The following is an 18,288-nucleotide window of genomic DNA, read 5'->3' as shown; positions in this document are numbered from 1 at the left end:
ACAGGATAGGCCTAACAAAGAAAATAACAGAACGCCACTAGCCGTCACCTTCAGCCCCCAACTAAAACCCCTCCAACGCATTATTAAGGATCTACAACCTATCCTGAAGGATGACCCAACACTCTCACAAATCTTGGGAGACAGGCCAGTCTTTGCCTACAGACAGCCCCGCAACCTGAAGCGAATGCTCACCAGCAACCACACACCACACAACAGAACCACTAACCCAGGAACCTATCCTTGCAACAAAGCCCGTTGCCAACTGTGCCCACATATCTATTCAGGGGACACCATCACAGGGCCTAATCACATCAGCCACACTATCAGAGGCTCGTTCACCTGCACATCTACCAATGTGATATATGCCATCATGTGCCAGCAATGCCCCTCTGCCATGAACATTGGTCAAACTGGACAGTCTCTACGTAAAAGAATAAATGGACACAAATCAGATGTCAAGAATTATAACATTCATAAACCAGTCGGAGAACACTTCAATCTCTCTGGTCACGCGATTACAGACATGAAAGTTGCGATATTACAACAGAAAAACTTCAAAACCAGTACTCCTTGTGGTATAACTAGGACAATTATAAGCCCCTTTATATCTGTGTCCAGTCTAGGGGACAGTTGTAGCTCTTTAACGATCCCAGTGTTGCTAAAGCAGTACAATTTGTATGTGTGGACAAGGCCGTACGGACTTATATTAACAGATATCAGGGCCTCTTCGACCGATTTTACAGCATCAGTTTCTAAGCGACTTAGGTAAATCAGCGCAAGTGCGGGGCGTAGACAAGGCCTTGGAGAAGGGTGAATATGAAAAGGAGACCTGCCTAGAAGGTAAACCAAAGTGGTAGTAAGCCAGAGCTGATCAGAGAGCCACAGAGTCTGAGATCCTAATGAGGAGGGGCTGTCAGAAGGGGGGCGGGGACAGGCACATGCTGATTGTCAGACAGTAGGACTTTGCTGTGTGGGCCCTGTCCCGCGCTGAGTCATGCAGGAGGTTCCTGATTGGGATGCCTTGTCAGCTGCTTATTTGTAAACTGAACCATGTAATACAACTATTCTGGGGGAGCTACGCTCCATAAGAACAGAGTCTCCCCAACAGATGACAGCGCTTAGCTAGGAGGACGTTGTCTTTGCAATGGGCAGGCGGGAGGAACGTCTAATCTTGTCGTTCACTCTTCCTGCACGTCCATAAAGTGCCATGGACTTAACGGGGCCGAGAGCTTAGCAAGATTCAATGTGGGATCAGCTATTTATGTGGCTAGCCGTGCAAATGACAGCAAATGTTTTGGAAGAGATGGGCGTACACCAATCTCTGAGTATTAGAGAACGGGGTTAGACAGAATGTGTGTGTTACTGTGGGGTTCTTCTTACACCTTTCTCGGAAACATCTGGTGCCACCACTGTCAGAGACAGGACCATGGGCTAGCTAGACCTCGGGTCTGATCCAGTCTGGCGATGCCTATGTAAAGAGATCCCTCTGCTGCCAAGGAATACTAGCAAAGGGACTCACCTGTCGACTTCCTCAGGAGTTTGCCGTGAATAAATGCTGAGTTTGGCCCAATATTAATGAAAATGTTTCCCTTCCTCTTGAGGAATCTACAGCTGGAACTCCCAGGAAGCCAGTCCTTTCCCAGGGGAGATAAGAGAACAGAGGAAAGGCAGCTCCACTCCTGCTTCCTCAGGGGGAGGGGAGTATCCTGGCTGGTTGGTTTCTGGCTCCTTTGTTTGCAGAGTTGCTGGCTTGGCTTGGCCCAGACACCCAGGTGACTCATCCTGAAAACTTCAGGCACCAGGTAGGGCAGGCCAGGCTGGCTCTGTTCCACCCTCCCACAGGAAATGCTGGTTGAATGTTTTCCAGCTGGTTTTTACAGGTGTCACTCAGCACCTTGGTTCTGGAACAACATGACTGGTCTGATGTTTGGCTGGCTCCTAGGGCGACTGCTCCTCCAGTGGGAGGCAGTGATGTCTGATGGACCCCACCTGATTTCCACTGTGGCCCAGCCTGATGTACAAACTCTCACTGCATAACAGGCTATGACCCAGGTTCTGGGGTGTGATCCATCCCCCAGAGCCGGAGGGGTTGGTGGGGGAAGCCGCGGTAGCCTCTTACTACAGGCTCATTGGGGGGGGCGGGGGGGCGGGGCTGATCTGAGGTTAGTTAATTAAAGGGGGAGGAACTCGGTTCGGGTTGTGATTTCTACAAGATGGTAGCTGCTCAGTGCAGGTGCAGTGCCAGTGAGTGAGAACAGAGCCAAAGCAGAGAGCTCTGGGCCTTGCCCAAGCACTGACAGCTTCTTGTGTCTCTTCTCTCCTCCCCTTGTAGCTCCCCCAGCTCCTCTGGGCCGTGCAGAGATCGCCCGGGGGCGGCAGGCGAGGAGGCTCAATCAGAGGGAGGCCGTGACGCTGGGACGGGCCTAGACGAGATGAAGAAGGTTGGCGGTAGCTCCCACGCCCATCACCCCAAGCCAGGAGAGTCCACCCGGAGCACCTGGTTCAGCTGGAAGAAAGCACCTGCTGATCAGCCCGAGGAAGAGGCCAAGCCCGGCTTCCGCAAGGTCTCTTTGCTGTCACGGAGGTTAGAGGCTGCTGCCAGCCCCTCCCGGGTGTCGATGCTGCTGGAGGCCTGGGAGAAGGGAACAATAGGCAGGGAATCTTCAGACTTGCCTTCTCCAACAGACGGCAGCTGCTCCCCATCTCCCGGCCTGCGGCAGGATTTCTCTGAACACACGCCCGTGTTCTCACAAATCTATTCTCCAGTTCAAAGGGAGACGAGGCCGACTGAAAGGGGAAAGCAGGCTGCTGATAGCACTGCACTCACTGAATCCCAGAGAGATGGCCACCTGCCCGGCGCTGTCAGCACCACTGCATCCACTGGACCTCCAAGAGAAAGCCACTTGCCCGGTGCAAATGGCATCACTACACTTATTGGGTCCCCAAAAGAAAGCCACATGCCCAGTGCAGGTGGTTTCACTACACCTGTTGGGTCCCCGAGAGAAAGCCACGGGCCCAGTGCTGTTGGCACCAATACGCCCATTGGGTCCCCAAGAGAAAGCCACGAGCCCAGTGAAATTGGCACCAATACGCCCATTGGGTCCCCAGGAGAAAGCCACGGGCCCCGTGCTGTTGGCATCACTACTGTAACCAGTTCCCAAAAGCAATGGCACATCCCAAATGCTGGCAGCATTACTGTATTTAGATCCGAAAGGGAAATCCTCATGCTCAAAGCTGGAAGCACTGTTGAGTTTAGATCTGGAAGAGAAGTCACTGGGCCTAACGTGGAGAGCACCAGCATAAGCGAATTCGCACGAGGGAGCAGGCAGTGTGCTGGTGGAAGCCAGATGGCCCTTGGTGAGGCTGCTGGTAGCTCTGCAGCTGGCTTGCAGGGAGAAAGCCGCATGACTCAAGCCGGCGGCGCCGATGTGACTGAATCCAAAGGAGACAGGGGCATGCTGGGCGCCTTTAGCACCAGCATAAATGCACCCCAGAGGCAGAACAGTCCCTTCGCTGTGAGCGGATCTGAAACGGACGGCAGCCTGCCAGGTCCGGGCGGCGCGGCCTCAGCTGGGTCAGCAATGGAAAGCGGCATGCCAAGCACTGCGGATGCCGTGTTAGCTGCACCCGGGACAGAGAGCACGTCTAATGCTGCTGGCTCGCCTGGACATAGCGCCCAAGGAGACAGTGGCAATCCAGAACCTTTAGCTGGCGTGCAGCTGTTGGCCTCCCAGGCTAAGGTCAGGGGTGAGGGGGATGAACCAGCATGGAGCTCCGAGGGATCTGCACAAGAGTCCAACATTTCATCTGAAGAGACCAAGGCCTCCCCTGAAGCCTTGAGCCACGCCCAGCCAACGGGGAGTCCCCAGGAGACAGCAGAAGAGGACCCCGACCTGTCTGTGGACATGGAACTTTTGGTGGACACCCTCCGTAGCATGGAGCCCTCCGAAATCCGAAAGCCTCCCAAGATCTCCCGGCCATCGCGCTCTTCCTCGCGTGGAAAATACGTTACCCTGCCGCCCATTGACGAGCATCACATTGCTCCCAAGTCCCAGGTTCCCCTCCCGGAGGCCCTCAGCAAGCTCTTTGGTCGGACAGAACAGAAGCATCTGGAGGAGAATGGACCAAAATGGGAGAACGTGGATCCCGAGGAGGAGGAGGAGATAGAGAACCCGTATCTCAGTAAGGTTGATAAGCCACAGGCCGAAGAGGAGACCAGGAAAGTTTACCCCTGGGAAAACATGTCAACTGAAATAGAGGAGAAGACGCTGTCCCTCCTGGGGAAGTTGAGGCAGCCCCCAGGGGACGAGAAGGCTTCCAGGAATCAAAGCATCCTTTTCAATGCTAACATCCTCAAAGGCGCCTCCCTGCTGACAGATCTCCGGGAGCAGAAGGCCATCCCCACGGAAGACAAGCCCTACTCCCGCTTGGACAGCAGCCTCCTCTACAGGCGGTACATCTCCTCCGTGACGCCCCCGCTCAAAGCTCTGGAGAAGGAGCGAGAAGGAAGGAGCTCACCCACGCCAATTGACCTGGCTCTGCTAAATGCCAGAGAGCAGGGCTGGATGCCACCCAATGGACCACAGTTGAAACCCTGTGAACAGCTGACCTCTGAGCCTTCCCCCGCTGGAGTCCAAGTCTCTCTGGACCCTCAGAAGGCACCAGGCATAGACAAAAGCACTGGCCAGATTCCTTTGCTCTTCATGGAGGCTGAGCAGAAAAATACTCCTCCCCTGTTGCTGGGTCACCCTGCAGCTGGGGTGAGTAAATCCACACTACGCAGTCAGGTGAGTCTCAAGAGCTCTGAGCAGGAAGCCAGCTCAGCTTGTCCTCACCCCCGTCCCAATAATGCCATGCCCTTGAGTGCCTCGTCTGGTGGTAGGGGAATCAAAACTCACCGGGGGTTCTGCACCCTAGAAACTCCCTCAGTCCCACTGTGCTGCTCTGACCCTGCAGCTTGTGCTCCACCGCTGATGGGGAAAAGCTACAAAGAAACTGGTGGGACCTGCATTCCCAAAGCAGAGCATTGATAATCATTGTGAACAGTGCCAATAACATCATCAGTTATGGGTCAGCTCAGGAGGTCCTTACTCAGGCAAAACTCCCCGTGAGTAAGGACAGCAGGGTTTGGCCTTTGTAATATTTGTGATTGGTGTGAAGTCGGTCTTTGGAGGGAGGGGGGAAGCTTTGTGGTGTTGGTGGGGGTGGGGTTAGCTGACGTGAGCTGGGTGAGGGAGGGGGGAGGTTCCACTCTGGCAGACCCCAGGACCTGCACCCCTCTGGAGCCCTGGGGAGAACGCAGAGCAACGGGGAGAATGGGAGGCAGGGGTGCAGACACCCATCAGGATGAGGCTCTGAGGCGTGGGCAGAACTGACGCTGTCGTCATGACGCACACAGGGTCACCCAGCTGGGTATGAGCCACTCTGGGACGGACAGAAGGGCCGATTCTGATACCCCCTCCTCAAACTGTGCAGCACCTTGCTCCACGAGTAGCTCCATTGCCTTCTGCTCGTGGAGTAAGGTAAGTCGTGGAATCTGGAGTGTCCCGGAGAGAGACTGGTACAGCAGCTGGTATAGGGGCAAGTGAGAGATGATCTGATATGATTGGATGATAGATCTGGAGAGCTGGATTATATTGGATGAGAGATCGATGGGAGTGTTTGGGATTAGGTAGATAGATTAGATAGATGGCTATGCACAGGGAATGCATACATAGGGACTAGATAGATGAGAATGGGGATGTTTAGATAGAGGGCTGTGTATAAGGGATAGACAGACCGAGGTGTATGGGGTTGGATAGACAGAGGGCTGTGTATAAGGGATAGACAGACAGAGGTGTATGGGGTTGGATAGACAGAGGGCTGTGTATAAGGGATAGACAGACAGAGGTCTATGGGGTTGGATAGATAGAGGGCTGTGTATAAGGGATAGACAGACAGAGGTGTATGGGGTTGGATAGACAGAGGGCTGTGTATAAGGGATAGACAGACAGAGGTGTATGGGGTTGGATAGACAGAGGGCTGTGTATAAGGGATAGACAGACAGAGGTGTATGGGGTTGGATAGACAGAGGGCTGTGTATAAGGGATAGACAGACCGAGGTGTATGGGGTTGGATAGACAGAGGGCTGTGTATAAGGGATAGACAGACAGAGGTGTATGGGGTTGGATAGACAGAGGGCTGTGTATAAGGGATAGACAGACCGAGGTGTATGGGGTTGGATAGACAGAGGGCTGTGTATAAGGGATAGACAGACAGAGGTGTATGGGGTTGGATAGACAGAGGGCTGTGTATAAGGGATAGACAGACAGAGGTGTATGGGGTTGGATAGACAGAGGGCTGTGTATAAGGGATAGACAGACAGAGGTGTATGGGGTTGGATAGACAGAGGGCTGTGTATAAGGGATAGACAGACAGAGGTGTATGGGGTTGGATAGACAGAGGGCTGTGTATAAGGGATAGACAGACAGAGGTGTATGGGGTTGGATAGACAGAGGGCTGTGTATAAGGGATAGACAGACAGAGGTGTATGGGGTTGGATAGACAGAGGGCTGTGTATAAGGGATAGACAGACAGAGGTGTATGGGGTTGGATAGACAGAGGGCTGTGTATAAGGGATAGACAGACAGAGGTGTATGGGGTTGGATAGACAGAGGGCTGTGTATAAGGGATAGACAGACAGAGGTGTATGGGGTTGGATAGACAGAGGGCTGTGTATAAGGGATAGACAGACAGAGGTCTATGGGGTTGGATAGATAGAGGGTTGAGTATAAAGGAAAAACAGACAGAGGTGTATGGGGTTGGATAGATGGAAAGCTCTGTATGAGAGAGAGAGCTAGCTAGCTGGATGTGTCTGAGGATAGCTAGAGAGACCGCCATGTAGGACAGGGGCTGGATAGCTGGAGAGAAGTGGGTGAGGTAACTGATGAACAGAGATGATGGGATGCCAGGTGTGTGGAAGGAAGGAATCTTGGGGCAGACGAGAGAAGACGAGATGGGACCGAGGGAGCCTTCTCGAAGTGCGCGGCTCTTTCCAGAGGACGTGCCATTTGCTTCCGCTTCTTATCCTGTTATCCTTTTCTTTTTTTCCAGGAAGAGGCAAAGAACCCCCCCACGAAGCTCAACGGGAGACCTGGGAAGGTACTGATGCTGTAGGCAGGGCTGGGGTGGGGGCGTCGGCCCGGCGCAGGGGCAGGGCAGGCAGTTGAGGCTAGCGGTGGTGTCATTTCTCTCCAGATCATTCTGTTCTCCGAGTCGGGCTTCGCGGGCCAGAAGAGGGAGATCTGGGGCGATGTCGCTGACGCTACGTCCTGGGAGCTCTCCCACACCATCTCCATCCGGGTGGTCCGAGGGGGGTAAGCGTACCGCCGGCTGCTCTGCTACCGTAAGGTTGCCTGCAATGGCACGTGGCCCATCTGCGACTGCTAGTAGCAAACACCTCGAATGGCCAGAGATGGGACGCTAGATGGGGAGGGCTCTGAGTTACTACACAGAATTCTTTCCCAGGTGTCTGGCTGGTGGGGGGGTCGGGATCAAACTGGTTGCCGTCTTTGGGATCAAGAAGGAATTTTCTCCCAGATCAGATTGGCTGAGACCCCTGGGGGTTTTCACCTTCCTCTGCAGCATGGGCCATGGGTCGCTTGCTGGTTTGAACTCGAGTAACTGGTGGATTCTCAGTAACTTGAATCAAGCTCTGAGGACTTCAGGAACTCGACCAGCGGCTAGGGACCTACTACAGGAATGGGTGGGGGAGGTTCTGTTGCCTGCCATAAGCAGGTCAGACTAGATGATCCCGATGGTGCCCCCAGCCTTAGCGTCTATGAGTCTGTGACCCGTAGGAAGCTGCCCAGCTCAGCTTGCATGAGAACCCCAATCCCCACATTCGGGCAACTCTCCAGCACTGGAGAGGGAGGTTAAGGCACTGAGCTGGGACTCAGGAGATGAGGGCTCCATTCCCGGCTCCGCCACTGGTTCCCAGTGAGGTCTTGGGCAAGAAATCTCTATGCCTTGTTTCACCAGTGCGGAGAATAATCCTTCCTGTCTCCTACCTTTGTTGGCTGGGTCTATTTAGATTGTGAGCTCCTTGGGGCAGGGAGCGCACAGCACTGAACATGTCTCGGCCCTAATCTTGGTGGTTAGAAACTAGTGCCCTGGTCACTGATAAAATGCCCTCGCAGCCAAAGACTAAATCCAGGGCTCTGGTCACTCTCTGGAAACCCCATGACGGGGGGACTTTAAACAGTGGCTCAGCTTGGGCTTGCACTGATCCCTCTGATTATTATCCAGGTTCTACTATTCTGCTGGGAATTTAACAGTCTCTTGATTATCAGCTCACTGTTTAATCGGGTCTCCTTGGTTATTCCCCTGGTTTGCTCCCCGCTGTGTGTTGACCCCGGCTTACTGTCCAAGGCCCTGATGCTGCAAAGTCATCCTCATGGGTAAGACCCTTTATCCTACACAGAGACCCACTGACACCGCTGGGACACCACATGAGCACTAGGGTTCCCTTTGCCCGGTCGGGGTCCCAGTGGGCAGGCAAGCGGTGCTGGACTCCCAAGTCGGGCACAGGGTCAGAGGCTCTGCTGGCAGGCAGCACGGTTACCCTGCAGTGCTCTCAGTGCAAGACCCCCCTCCCATGCGCTTTGCTCCCTCCAGCTGGGTGATGTACGAGAAGCCGCGATTCCACGGGCGGAAGTGTGTGCTGGCCGAGGGGGATGTGGAGATCAATAATCCATGGACAGCCTATCGGAAAGACGGGGAGGTGCCTGAGAACGCGCCCTTCCGCATCGGCTCCTTCAAGAGGGTGGTGAGGGTAAGTGCGGGACCCCATTGAGGCTGCTCTCCGGGTGGGTTTGATCCTCTTGGAAAACGCTTCCCCTCCTCCAAAGCAATGGGATGTTCAGTAGAGTTGGGCCCAAACCGTAGACCCAACGCCCGTGAAGTTTGTGGCGCAGGCCCAGCAGAAGGGCATGCATGGCAGCTGGAGTGGGAGCAGAGTGCGAGGGAGGGCTATGCACTAGGGCAGTGCCAATGGAAGTGGAATGATGAGATCGTTGGCCATGGAAGCGTTTGTTGGAGGAGGTCAACATAGACAATGATGAGGCCAATAATAAGAGTAACGTCAGAGATGGAGCCCTGGATTTTTTTACAAGGCAGATTCTTGGAATCTCTAGGGCTTTTGGGTCCATTTGGAAGAGAATCTAAAATGTCATCGAACTCCTTCTCCACAACCTGAGAAAAAGCCCTTGATGGAAGTTGATCTTAACTTGTTTTTTGGGATCTAAATTAGTGAAGCAGCTGGCATTTGATTGGAGGCCGGGATAGGTTTCCCTGGGGTGGTTCTTAGCACAAGCTCGGGGAGAGATGAAGAGTACTTTAGTCCCTGCTGGCTAGCAGGCTGCTGTCTCCTGTTGCAGGATTATCGGATCCCCGAGATCAGTTTGTTTACTGAGGAGAATGGAGAAGGCACAAAAGTGAGGTTCACGGATTCCTCAGAAGACACCCGGATCTGTGGCCAGCCCTTGAAGGCCTCTTCCATCATTGTCCACTCTGGCCTGTAAGACATGCATACTGTGATGCTGGGATCTGGGGGTGGGGGTTCCTCTCTTCCTGCTTTGGCTTCCCAGTGCGACACAGGGAATTGCAGGGGAGACGTAAACCAGAGAAGGAGCCCGATCCAATGACCTTTGAAGTCAGTGGAAAGACTCACATTTTGTTCATAGAGCAATGGGTCAGGCCCATGGCTTGTCCATATCTAATTGTTTTCTCGCTGTCCTCCAGGTGGCTGATTTACTCCAGACCCTTCTTTGATGACGACCCCTATGTTTTGGAACCTGGCGGGTATCCCAATTTAAAAGCCTGGGGTGCGAAGGACCCTTCCGTCTGCTCTATGCATCCTATTAAACTGGTGAGTGCTTGGCACTGGTGCCTCCCACCCTCCCATTGGGGGGTGCTACCAGCTAATCACTCTGTCCCTTCTCAGATAGAATGGTGCAAAAGTAGTGACTGGTTTCTCACAAAATGTTAGACAGCCTTGTATCAGGATCAAGCATATCTTATAAAAGATGGCGACCACCGTTGGCATTTGAACCTCCCCTGACGGAGATGGTTTGTCCTGAGCTGCGTTTTTGGAAAGGTGTCTGGGACCTAGTGAAATGGCCAGTGCACTGTGGAGACTGGAACGAAGCAGGAACACTCTGAATCCCCAGGGCTGCACATGGCAGGTGTCTCATCAAGCCAGAAGACAAGCTGAAGCTCACACACAGCCCCATCCTTCCTTACAAGACTATAAATCAGCCTGATTTGACTTCAGTAGCTTTTGAGCCCCAAGCCCTTAGCTTGTCTGGTTTGAGCCTTGCATCTGTGGCCTGCTTCACTCTCTTGCTCTCTGCCGGGCAATTCTCTGAGCTCTCATTCTGGTTTCCTCTTGTTTCAGGGCTGCCCTGCTGTAGAGAAACCTGGGGAGCCCAAGGTAAGAGAGGAAGGGACTTGCTGAGCCAGGGCCCTAAAACTGATCAGGTGAAAGGATCAGTTCGCAAAGGGAAGGGTGTCCAGAGTGCTCACAGCTGCTGTGGAACCAGCCACTCCCATCAGGAGGTGCTGTTGGGGATCACTCCAAGAGATGGGCTGAGGGACTGCTCACAACCCACTCCCAGCTGTTGCTAGGAGGAGTGACTATAGAGCATGGTGTCAGAAGACTGGCTGTGGCAGTGCTCCCGCAACTCCAGCCTCTTCCAGTAGGGGGCGCTGTAGGGAATGGGGCAGGAGCACTGGCTGTGGGGGAGTTCCCAGCTACTCCAGTCCCGACCTACCCCTGCAGGAGTCACTAGGTCTGGATCTGAGGTTCCACAATCGCCATGTGATTCCTGTGTCTCTCCAGGCAGTGATCTATGAGAAGGCATGTTTCCAGGGCCACAGCTGCGAAGTGAACCGAGACATCTATGCTCTGAAGAAGCAGGAGAACAGCCAGGGCCCTGTGATGTCCACAATGGGGTCTCTGCGCATCCTGGGGGGCTGGTGAGTGTATGGAGGAACTGCAGAGACCAGAGGGTGAGATTGTCGTCATTGCAAAGTGCTCTGGTGGCCAAAGTCCAAGGTGAAGGAGACCGGGGTCTCCAAGCCCAGGAGCTGTTCTGGGTGAGGTGCCCCCATACACAAAGGGGAAAGGAGTGCCCCTAGCAATAGGAGAAGCATCTCAATAGCCTGGGGGTGAATGTGGGCCCAGAAGGTGCGTGACGGAACTGACTGCTTGTCTGTCTCCGTTCCCTCAGCTGGGTCGGCTACGAGAAGGAGGGGTTCCGGGGCCACCAGTATCTGCTGGAGGAAGGCGAATACCATGACTGGACACAGTGGGGCGGCTACAACGACGAGCTGGTGTCCTTACGGCTGATCCGGACGGTGAGAGGAGCAAGCTGCGGGGCCGGCAGGGTGTTTGACAGCAGACGGCTGGATTGCCACCTCCTTTACCCACGCCAGCCTGGGCAGGGCCGGCTCTCCCACACTGCCCGCCCACATGCCTCAGCCGAAGTCAGAGTGCCAGGGGAGTTCAGCGCCTTTATCTATCCAGCCCTTGCCCTCTCTGAGACCACTGTCCAGAAGGGTGCCAAGCAGTGCCAGTAGCTTTTGTGCTGTGGACACCTGTCCCAGTGGGACTCAGAAGACCCACCAAACTCATTACACACACGGCACCAGCCGGTAACAACGGTTCAGGCTGGATTTGAACCGGTGACTTAGTGGTTATCCTATTCTCCATCACCTGCCGCATCCAGCACCACTAGGGACCCAGGTTGTGTTTGTGGAGGGAGCCTGCCGTGGCCCAGTGGCACCCACCGCCAAGCAGTGACACACCGAGGAGGGAGTCAGGCAGACAGACAGACTGAGAGAGAGTTCCCCTCTTCCCACAGGACTTCTCAGACCCGGCGCTGGTGCTCTTTGAGGCCAAGGACTTCCAGGATGGGCCCAGTGTGGAGCTAAGCGAAGCGCTGCCCGACGTGGAGCTGGCCAGCTATGGAATCACAACCCAGTCCATCCACGTGCTGAGTGGAGTGTGAGAGCCCTGGGGAAGGGCGGGGTGAGGCTGCACTGTGGGCTGCGGGTGCGGGGGCGGCGGGGACAGTGCTGTATCAGGGAACAAGGGAGACAGCTTCAATATAGAAGAGGGGAAAGGAGTTTAGGGTCTTGGCAAATCCAGTGCTGGGTAACTTAGTGACCAGCAGGAACATTTGTGCTAAGGACTGGGGTAGGAATCCACATGCTTCAGGGCTGATCACCACTGGGGTAAGGAAGTAATACTCCCCCACGTGCAACACTGCATGATTGGCAGGGTGCATTGAGAGCTGGATGGGTGTCTAAGTCACCCTGTTCCATTTCTCTGGCCAGGTGGGTGGCCTATGAGAACACGAACTTCTCAGGCGAGCAGTACATCCTGGAGAAAGGAGTGTATCGGAACTGCGAAGACTGGGGAGCCAGTGACAGCCGGATCTCCTCAGTGCAACCTGTCCTCCAGGTGAGGGAGCCCTGTGTCTCCCCATACACCTGCCCCCTGTGAGGGAGCCCACATCACCCCAATTGCCTGCCCCTCTGGGCAAAAGAGTCGCACCCTGCCTTGCCCTTGCCCTTGCCCTGTGGCCAAGGGGTGTTAAAAAAAGAAGTCCTTCAATCGGTGTTCTTTGGGCTTGATTCTCTGTTGCCATCCGCCTTCCTGCTGTACAGGGAGTGCCAGCCAGGGGAGATGGCCCCGGGGCAATACACCCAGTGCAGGGAGTATTGACCCTCCCGTGCTTGGTGTGGGGACAAAGTTGCTCCAAATCGGGGCCCTTTGCTCTGCAGCACACCATGGGAAGCCCCCTTGGGGCGTGAAGGGAACTGGTGTGGGGCATGTGCTCCTGGTGCAGGTGGTGGGAGATGTTAATGGGCGTTGCTGAGGCCCCATCTGAGTGCAGTGCTCACCGCTGTGGGGTATTAGCCCCTGGCGCAGGCGGGGTGAGACAGTAACAGGTGTGGCTTGTTTTCTTCCAGGTCAGGGAGCACAGTCTGCATATTGTCTCCAGGGTAAGAGGTGGGATCCTGTGGAGTGGGGTTGTAATTTGTCTCTCTCCTTTCTGACAGGCCCATCCCCTGGGGTCTGGGTGCCTCTGGTAATGGGATGTCATTGGGAGCGGATGCTGGTTTGGTGGGGGTGTTAAGATCACTGTGGCCTCTGCCAGCTCGGTGCTGGGTTGGACGCACAAGCTTGAGCTGCTGGGGGATGCTGCCTCGCGAGGTGCCACGAGCTGCCTGCTGGAGAAGTCGCATGTATCCGTCCCTGGGTCCCATCTCCATTAACACTCCCCCAGCCCCGACCCCGTGCCCTGCTGGCCCAGTTCATTCAGTTTCACTCCTGGGTTTCTCCAGATCCAGCTGTTCTCAGATCCCAATTACCTCAGTGATCACATCTCCTTTGAGGACGATCAGGTGTCCCTGCCGGAGGCCTTCACTCCCCAGTCCTGCAGGGTCCACGGAGGCAGGTAACGCGTCCATCAGGCCAGCCAGAGCTGCCGCACATGCTCTGAGCCACGTGCCATATTTACTAAGCAGGGGCTGCTGAGCTGGCGTTGAAATGCTGGCAGCCGCACGAACCTCCCAGAGCTCTGACGGGGTGATTGGGAACATGGGAGATCATGCCAGGAACCCCTAGGGGCTGTGCCCCAGCAGGCTCTTTGGGGAGTTGAAGAGCAGGGTCTTCAGTTCTGGATTTGTGGGGATGGGCCCTGTGTGTTTGGCAAGTGGGCTGGGAAGCACATGAGCTCTTGAGGGTTGGGGTGGGGAGGATCTGGACGGGAGTTGCAGGGGACTGCCAGGTCCCAGGAGGAAGGACCTGGGGGCTGGTAGGTTCAGGAGGAAGGCAGGTGTCTTGCAGGTTTGATAGAGGCATGGCAGGGCTGTGTGCTGGGGAAGAGGTGGGGAGGAGGGGGTGAGGTTCCCTGTGTTTGGAGGGGGCTGCAGGGAGTTCCTCTCACTGGTACATAAGTGTGGAGGAGGGTTTGGGAAGAGCCCAGGGAGCCTGCACCCCAGTCCCCTGCCTGCCCCAAAGGCCCCTGGGGTCAGAATCATTCCTGTGGGTGCATCTCACTTCCAGCTGGATTCTCTATGACGGCTGGGAGTTCAAGGGGGAACAGCACGTTCTATCGGACGGCGAGTATCCGACGCTCACCGCCATGGGCTGCGTCTCATCCACGGTCACCCGGTCGCTGAAGAAGGTCCCAATTGTAAGTATTTCAAATCCCAATGCTGCCTCCTCATCCCCCTTAGCAGTTTCTTGGCTTTGCCTGTGTATCGCCATGTGTATCCTCCCTGCCTGCCCCATCCTGCCCCTTCGCTGCTTCCATCTCTTTCCCCTTTTCCTGCAGTTTTTCTCGGAGCCCTCGATCTTCCTGCATGGGCTGGAGCGTTTCGAAGGGAAGGAGATAGAGCTGACCAGCGAAGTGCGGAGCCTGCAGGCTGAGGGCTTCAATAACCACGTGCTGTCTGTGCGCGTGAAAGGCGGGATGTAAGTGAACGAACTTCCCCCGGCATACACCAAGAATAGGGGCCAGCGACCTCCCAGGGGCCCCCTCTGACATCCAGAAATAGTGATCCATCTGGATAAACCAGGAAGAGTGCCCAGCAGTGACCTTCTGCCCACTGGGTGTGCATCCATCACAACCAGCAGTACCGTACCCCACAACACGTCCTGAGTACTGCTCAGTCGTGACCCACCTCGGATTTCCGTCACCCCACAGCAATAGGGAACGGTAGCCACCTTTCTGTGATGCCTGACACGTACCCAGGACAGTGACCGATAGTGATTCTCTTTGGACCCGTGTCACATAGAGGGAAGTATCCAGATGCTGAGGGAACCACTCCACACGACGCTCAGAGCCGCGGGGAAAGCCCTGCCTCCCTCCTGACGGCTGTGACCAGCTCCTGAGCCCTGGACAGTCAGACCCAACCTGTGCCAGAGCCCAGCCCACAGCTGACACTATGAGCCTGGTCACCGCTGCCCCAGGCCAGCCAGGCTGGGGAAGCCTCTCCCAGGTCTCCCCTTCACAATGTGCTGTGGGAAAGGACTCAGCACCCCCTCTGTGGCTCCTCCCCAGAGCCAGAACCCGCACAGACCCGTTCTGTTTGCTTCTCCCCATCTGACCCCACTGGGATGCCAGCCAATCAGACCGTCAGCTACGCAGGTGTGTTTTGGCTCTGCCCCCGGGCTGGCAGGAAGCCAGGCTGTGCAGCTTCCAGGCCCAAATAACAGGTTGACAAACACTCCCAGGTGGCTCAGCCCTGCCCCAGTTGTGGAAGAACATGAAGGTTAAAGAATAACTTGAAACACACAAGCCTGGACATTTCCCCAGGTAACACCCTCTGGGTGTTAACTCAGAGCAGGCTGGCCTTGAATTAAAGGTGGGATGAAATATTCCTGGAGACCCCTTTTCAAACAAGCTTAGCTCCCAGAGGCCGGGTGCTGAGTGCAGATTTTGCTGCTGTCAATCCGTGCATTTAGTTATAGAAAAATAGCTCGTAATAGGGAAGTTGAGCTTCTTGCCCCAGGTCACACACCGATCTCGTAATTGGACCCAGGAGCCCTGATTTCTAATCCCCTCCTGTAACAGTTAGACCGTGCTCCCTCTAAGAGCTGGGGAGAAAAACCAAGAGTCCTGACTCCGAGTCCCTTGCTATCCACGCTGCTTCCCAATCGAGCATAGAGTTTGGTGGGGTCTCTAGAGCAGTGGTTCTCAAACTGTGGGTCGGGACCCCAAAGTGGGTCGCAACTCTGTTTTAATGGGGTCGCCAGGGCTGGCTTAGACTTGCTGGGGCCTGGGGCTGAAGCTGAAGCCTGAGCCCCACCGCCCAGGGCTGAGCCTGAGCCCGAGGGCACCCTGGGTGTCAGGGCTCAGGATACAGGCTCCTTGCCCAGAGCTGAAGCCCTTGGGCTTCGGCTTTGGCACCCCTGCTCGGGGTAGCAGGGCTCAGGCTTCGGCCCCCTCTCCTGGGGTGGTGCAGTCATTTCTGTTGTCAGAAGGGGATCGTGGTTCAATTAAGTTTGAGAACCCCTGCACTAGGGCGACACCCCTCCGGGCCTGTGCACTCTTTGGAGCATTCTTCCGCACGGGGAAGGTAACAGAATGTCTTTGCTCCCTCTCCCCTCCCCCCAGATGGGTGCTGTGTGAACACAGCAACTTCCGAGGCCGCCAGTGGCTGCTGGACTCTACAGAGATCACCAACTGGCTGACCTACAGCGGGCTTCAGCACATAGGCTCCCTCTACCCCATCAGGCAGGTGAGTGCTGGGCACCAAACTTCCCTTACTGCTATACGTGCTGGAAGCAGGGGAAAACTGACAGGGAGTCCCCTGCTCTTTCCTAGCCCACCTTCTCAACGGGGGAGTAACAGAAGTGATGCTAACAGCCATGTGTCACCAGCACAACCCACCCTGTTCCTACTGAGCTGACAACTTTGCCAGAGGGCTGTTCCCTCTCTGTTTGGGCCAGGAGCCCAGGGGACTGAAAGCATGTGCTTAGATTACTGGGAGTGCATGAAGATGTCCTGGGATTTACTGGGACACAGTGGGAATTCAGTGGGGTTTGCTGGAGATTCCGAGTTACACTCAGTGGATAGAGCTGGTATAGGAAGGCTTGGCCAAGGGTACATCTACACTCGAGCTGGAGTAGACGGATGTGCACTAGTCTGGGGATTTGATCAGCTGGTGCTGAGGACATCTGGAGCTGCAAGAGGAAGGGACGGGGCAATACACTTATTCTATATGGTGTATGCCATGGTCAGAACTTCATAGCAACTGCAGGAATAAAACTCAGCTCTTCCTGCTCCTAAAGCCGAGCACTTTCCCCCTCGATCTAAAGGAGGATTTCCATTAGCTGTTAGTAGTATGGAGCTTATGACACATTTTGGAGCAGTTCTGATTCAATCCAGTAGAGGGCAGTGGTGCACAGGGCCACTAGCCGGCTTCTCCTTACACTAGCCAGCTCTTTATACTCACTTATGAACAGACCCAAGCCATGTAATTGCTGCTCTGTACCAGAAGGAGGGTGGCCATTGTGAGTGATGCTGTGAAATGGGGCAGCAGAAGCTCATGGTTTGTCTCCTTCCAGAGACGGATCTACTTCCGGATAAAAAACGCGGAGCTGCAGTTCTTCCTCTCTGTCCCAGATGACGTTGAGGACATGAAAGCAGGACGCGTGGTGGTCTCGGACCTGAGTGACCAGAGCAGCTCCATCTGGTACTACGAGGAGGGGCTCATCAAAAACCAGGTCAGGACTGGCCCCTGCGTGTGGGTGACTGGAGACTCGGGGGGGGACTCATGGGGATGTCACCAGCCCTGGATTGCATGGGTCATAGGCTGCTTGAGATGGGCCCAAAGCAGAACCCCAGATCCACACCCCACGACCCAGGTTCAATCTCCAGGTTCAATCCCTGCTGCATGCGCATACAGCTGTGAGTGGTTACCGTGGCAACCTTGTTAATTTCTCAACTATTCCCCCACCCGAACCGCCAGAGCTGGAGGGATTGTTTGGGGCTGGTCCCCCTGGATCATGGCTCCCCAGGGAGGTGTGTTGCAATGGATCCATGCCAGGCAGGACTCACACCTGCGTACTCAGTTTCTGGGGTTACTCCCCAGCCCATTGGGGTGTGGGGCAGCCAGCAGAGAGCAGTGTGTGCCACTGGAAAAAGGCTCCCCCAGCACTGACGTCCCCCCTTCATCGGTTCCTCACTTGATATCGCAGGGAGGAATGTCCCTGGCACTTTGCACTGGACTTTACCTGTCCCTTACGGCCATGGCAAGTCTGAGCTTGGAAGGCCTGAGCTGGGCATGGGAGGTAGCAGAGGGGCTGACTGGTTTGGCTGTTGCCGGTTTCAGGTTGCCCCCACCATGAGCCTGCAGGTGATTGGTCTGGCCGGGAAAGGCGCCAAGGTGGTGCTGTGGGCTGAGAGCCGAGTTCCCCGCCAGACCTGGAGAATCGATTCTTTTGGGCGGATCTGTAGCCAGATGTTTGAGGACATGATCCTGGATGTGAAAGGTGAGGCTTGGGCCTGCCCACCGTCTGAATTCAGGGGGGGAAGGAGGGCACTTTCTCAGGTCCTCAATTCCACTCCCAAAATCTCTGGGCTTTGGCTGTGGCAGAGACAGCCCTGCCCAATGGGGATGGATCATTTCAGTGCCACGAAGGTTTTTGGGTGGAAAATTGTTTCTTCGAAAGGCGGGGCAGAGCGGGAAAACCCGTGGCTTTTTACTTCCCCATTGGAGACTGGTCAG

General features: G+C 55.3%; 1 protein-coding gene across 1 annotated transcript in view; it reads left to right on the top strand.

Annotated features, from left to right (window-relative positions):
• Positions 1-18,288, top strand: part of CRYBG2 (crystallin beta-gamma domain containing 2) — a gene marked incomplete at its 5' end in the record, with an annotated part of 32,753 nt that overhangs the window by 12,991 nt on the left and 1,474 nt on the right. Inside the window, 18 exons of the mRNA XM_084652264.1 lie at positions 2,333-4,787; positions 7,093-7,140; positions 7,237-7,355; positions 8,656-8,812; positions 9,417-9,556; positions 9,781-9,907; positions 10,436-10,471; positions 10,880-11,016; positions 11,271-11,397; positions 11,904-12,046; positions 12,379-12,505; positions 13,018-13,050; positions 13,393-13,505; positions 14,117-14,246; positions 14,388-14,527; positions 16,173-16,296; positions 17,126-17,284; positions 17,893-18,052. Coding sequence (XP_084508390.1) covers positions 2,333-4,787; positions 7,093-7,140; positions 7,237-7,355; positions 8,656-8,812; positions 9,417-9,556; positions 9,781-9,907; positions 10,436-10,471; positions 10,880-11,016; positions 11,271-11,397; positions 11,904-12,046; positions 12,379-12,505; positions 13,018-13,050; positions 13,393-13,505; positions 14,117-14,246; positions 14,388-14,527; positions 16,173-16,296; positions 17,126-17,284; positions 17,893-18,052 — 4,475 coding nt within the window. The remainder of the gene's footprint in view (positions 1-2,332; positions 4,788-7,092; positions 7,141-7,236; positions 7,356-8,655; positions 8,813-9,416; positions 9,557-9,780; positions 9,908-10,435; positions 10,472-10,879; positions 11,017-11,270; positions 11,398-11,903; positions 12,047-12,378; positions 12,506-13,017; positions 13,051-13,392; positions 13,506-14,116; positions 14,247-14,387; positions 14,528-16,172; positions 16,297-17,125; positions 17,285-17,892; positions 18,053-18,288) is intronic.

This window comes from Lepidochelys olivacea (genome assembly GCF_965140295.1).
Source record: "Lepidochelys olivacea isolate rLepOli2 genome assembly, chromosome: 19".
In the NCBI taxonomy this organism is placed as follows: Eukaryota; Metazoa; Chordata; order Testudines; family Cheloniidae; genus Lepidochelys; species Lepidochelys olivacea.
Note: the sequence above shows the minus strand (reverse complement) of the source record. Positions and strands in the feature narration are given on the sequence as shown.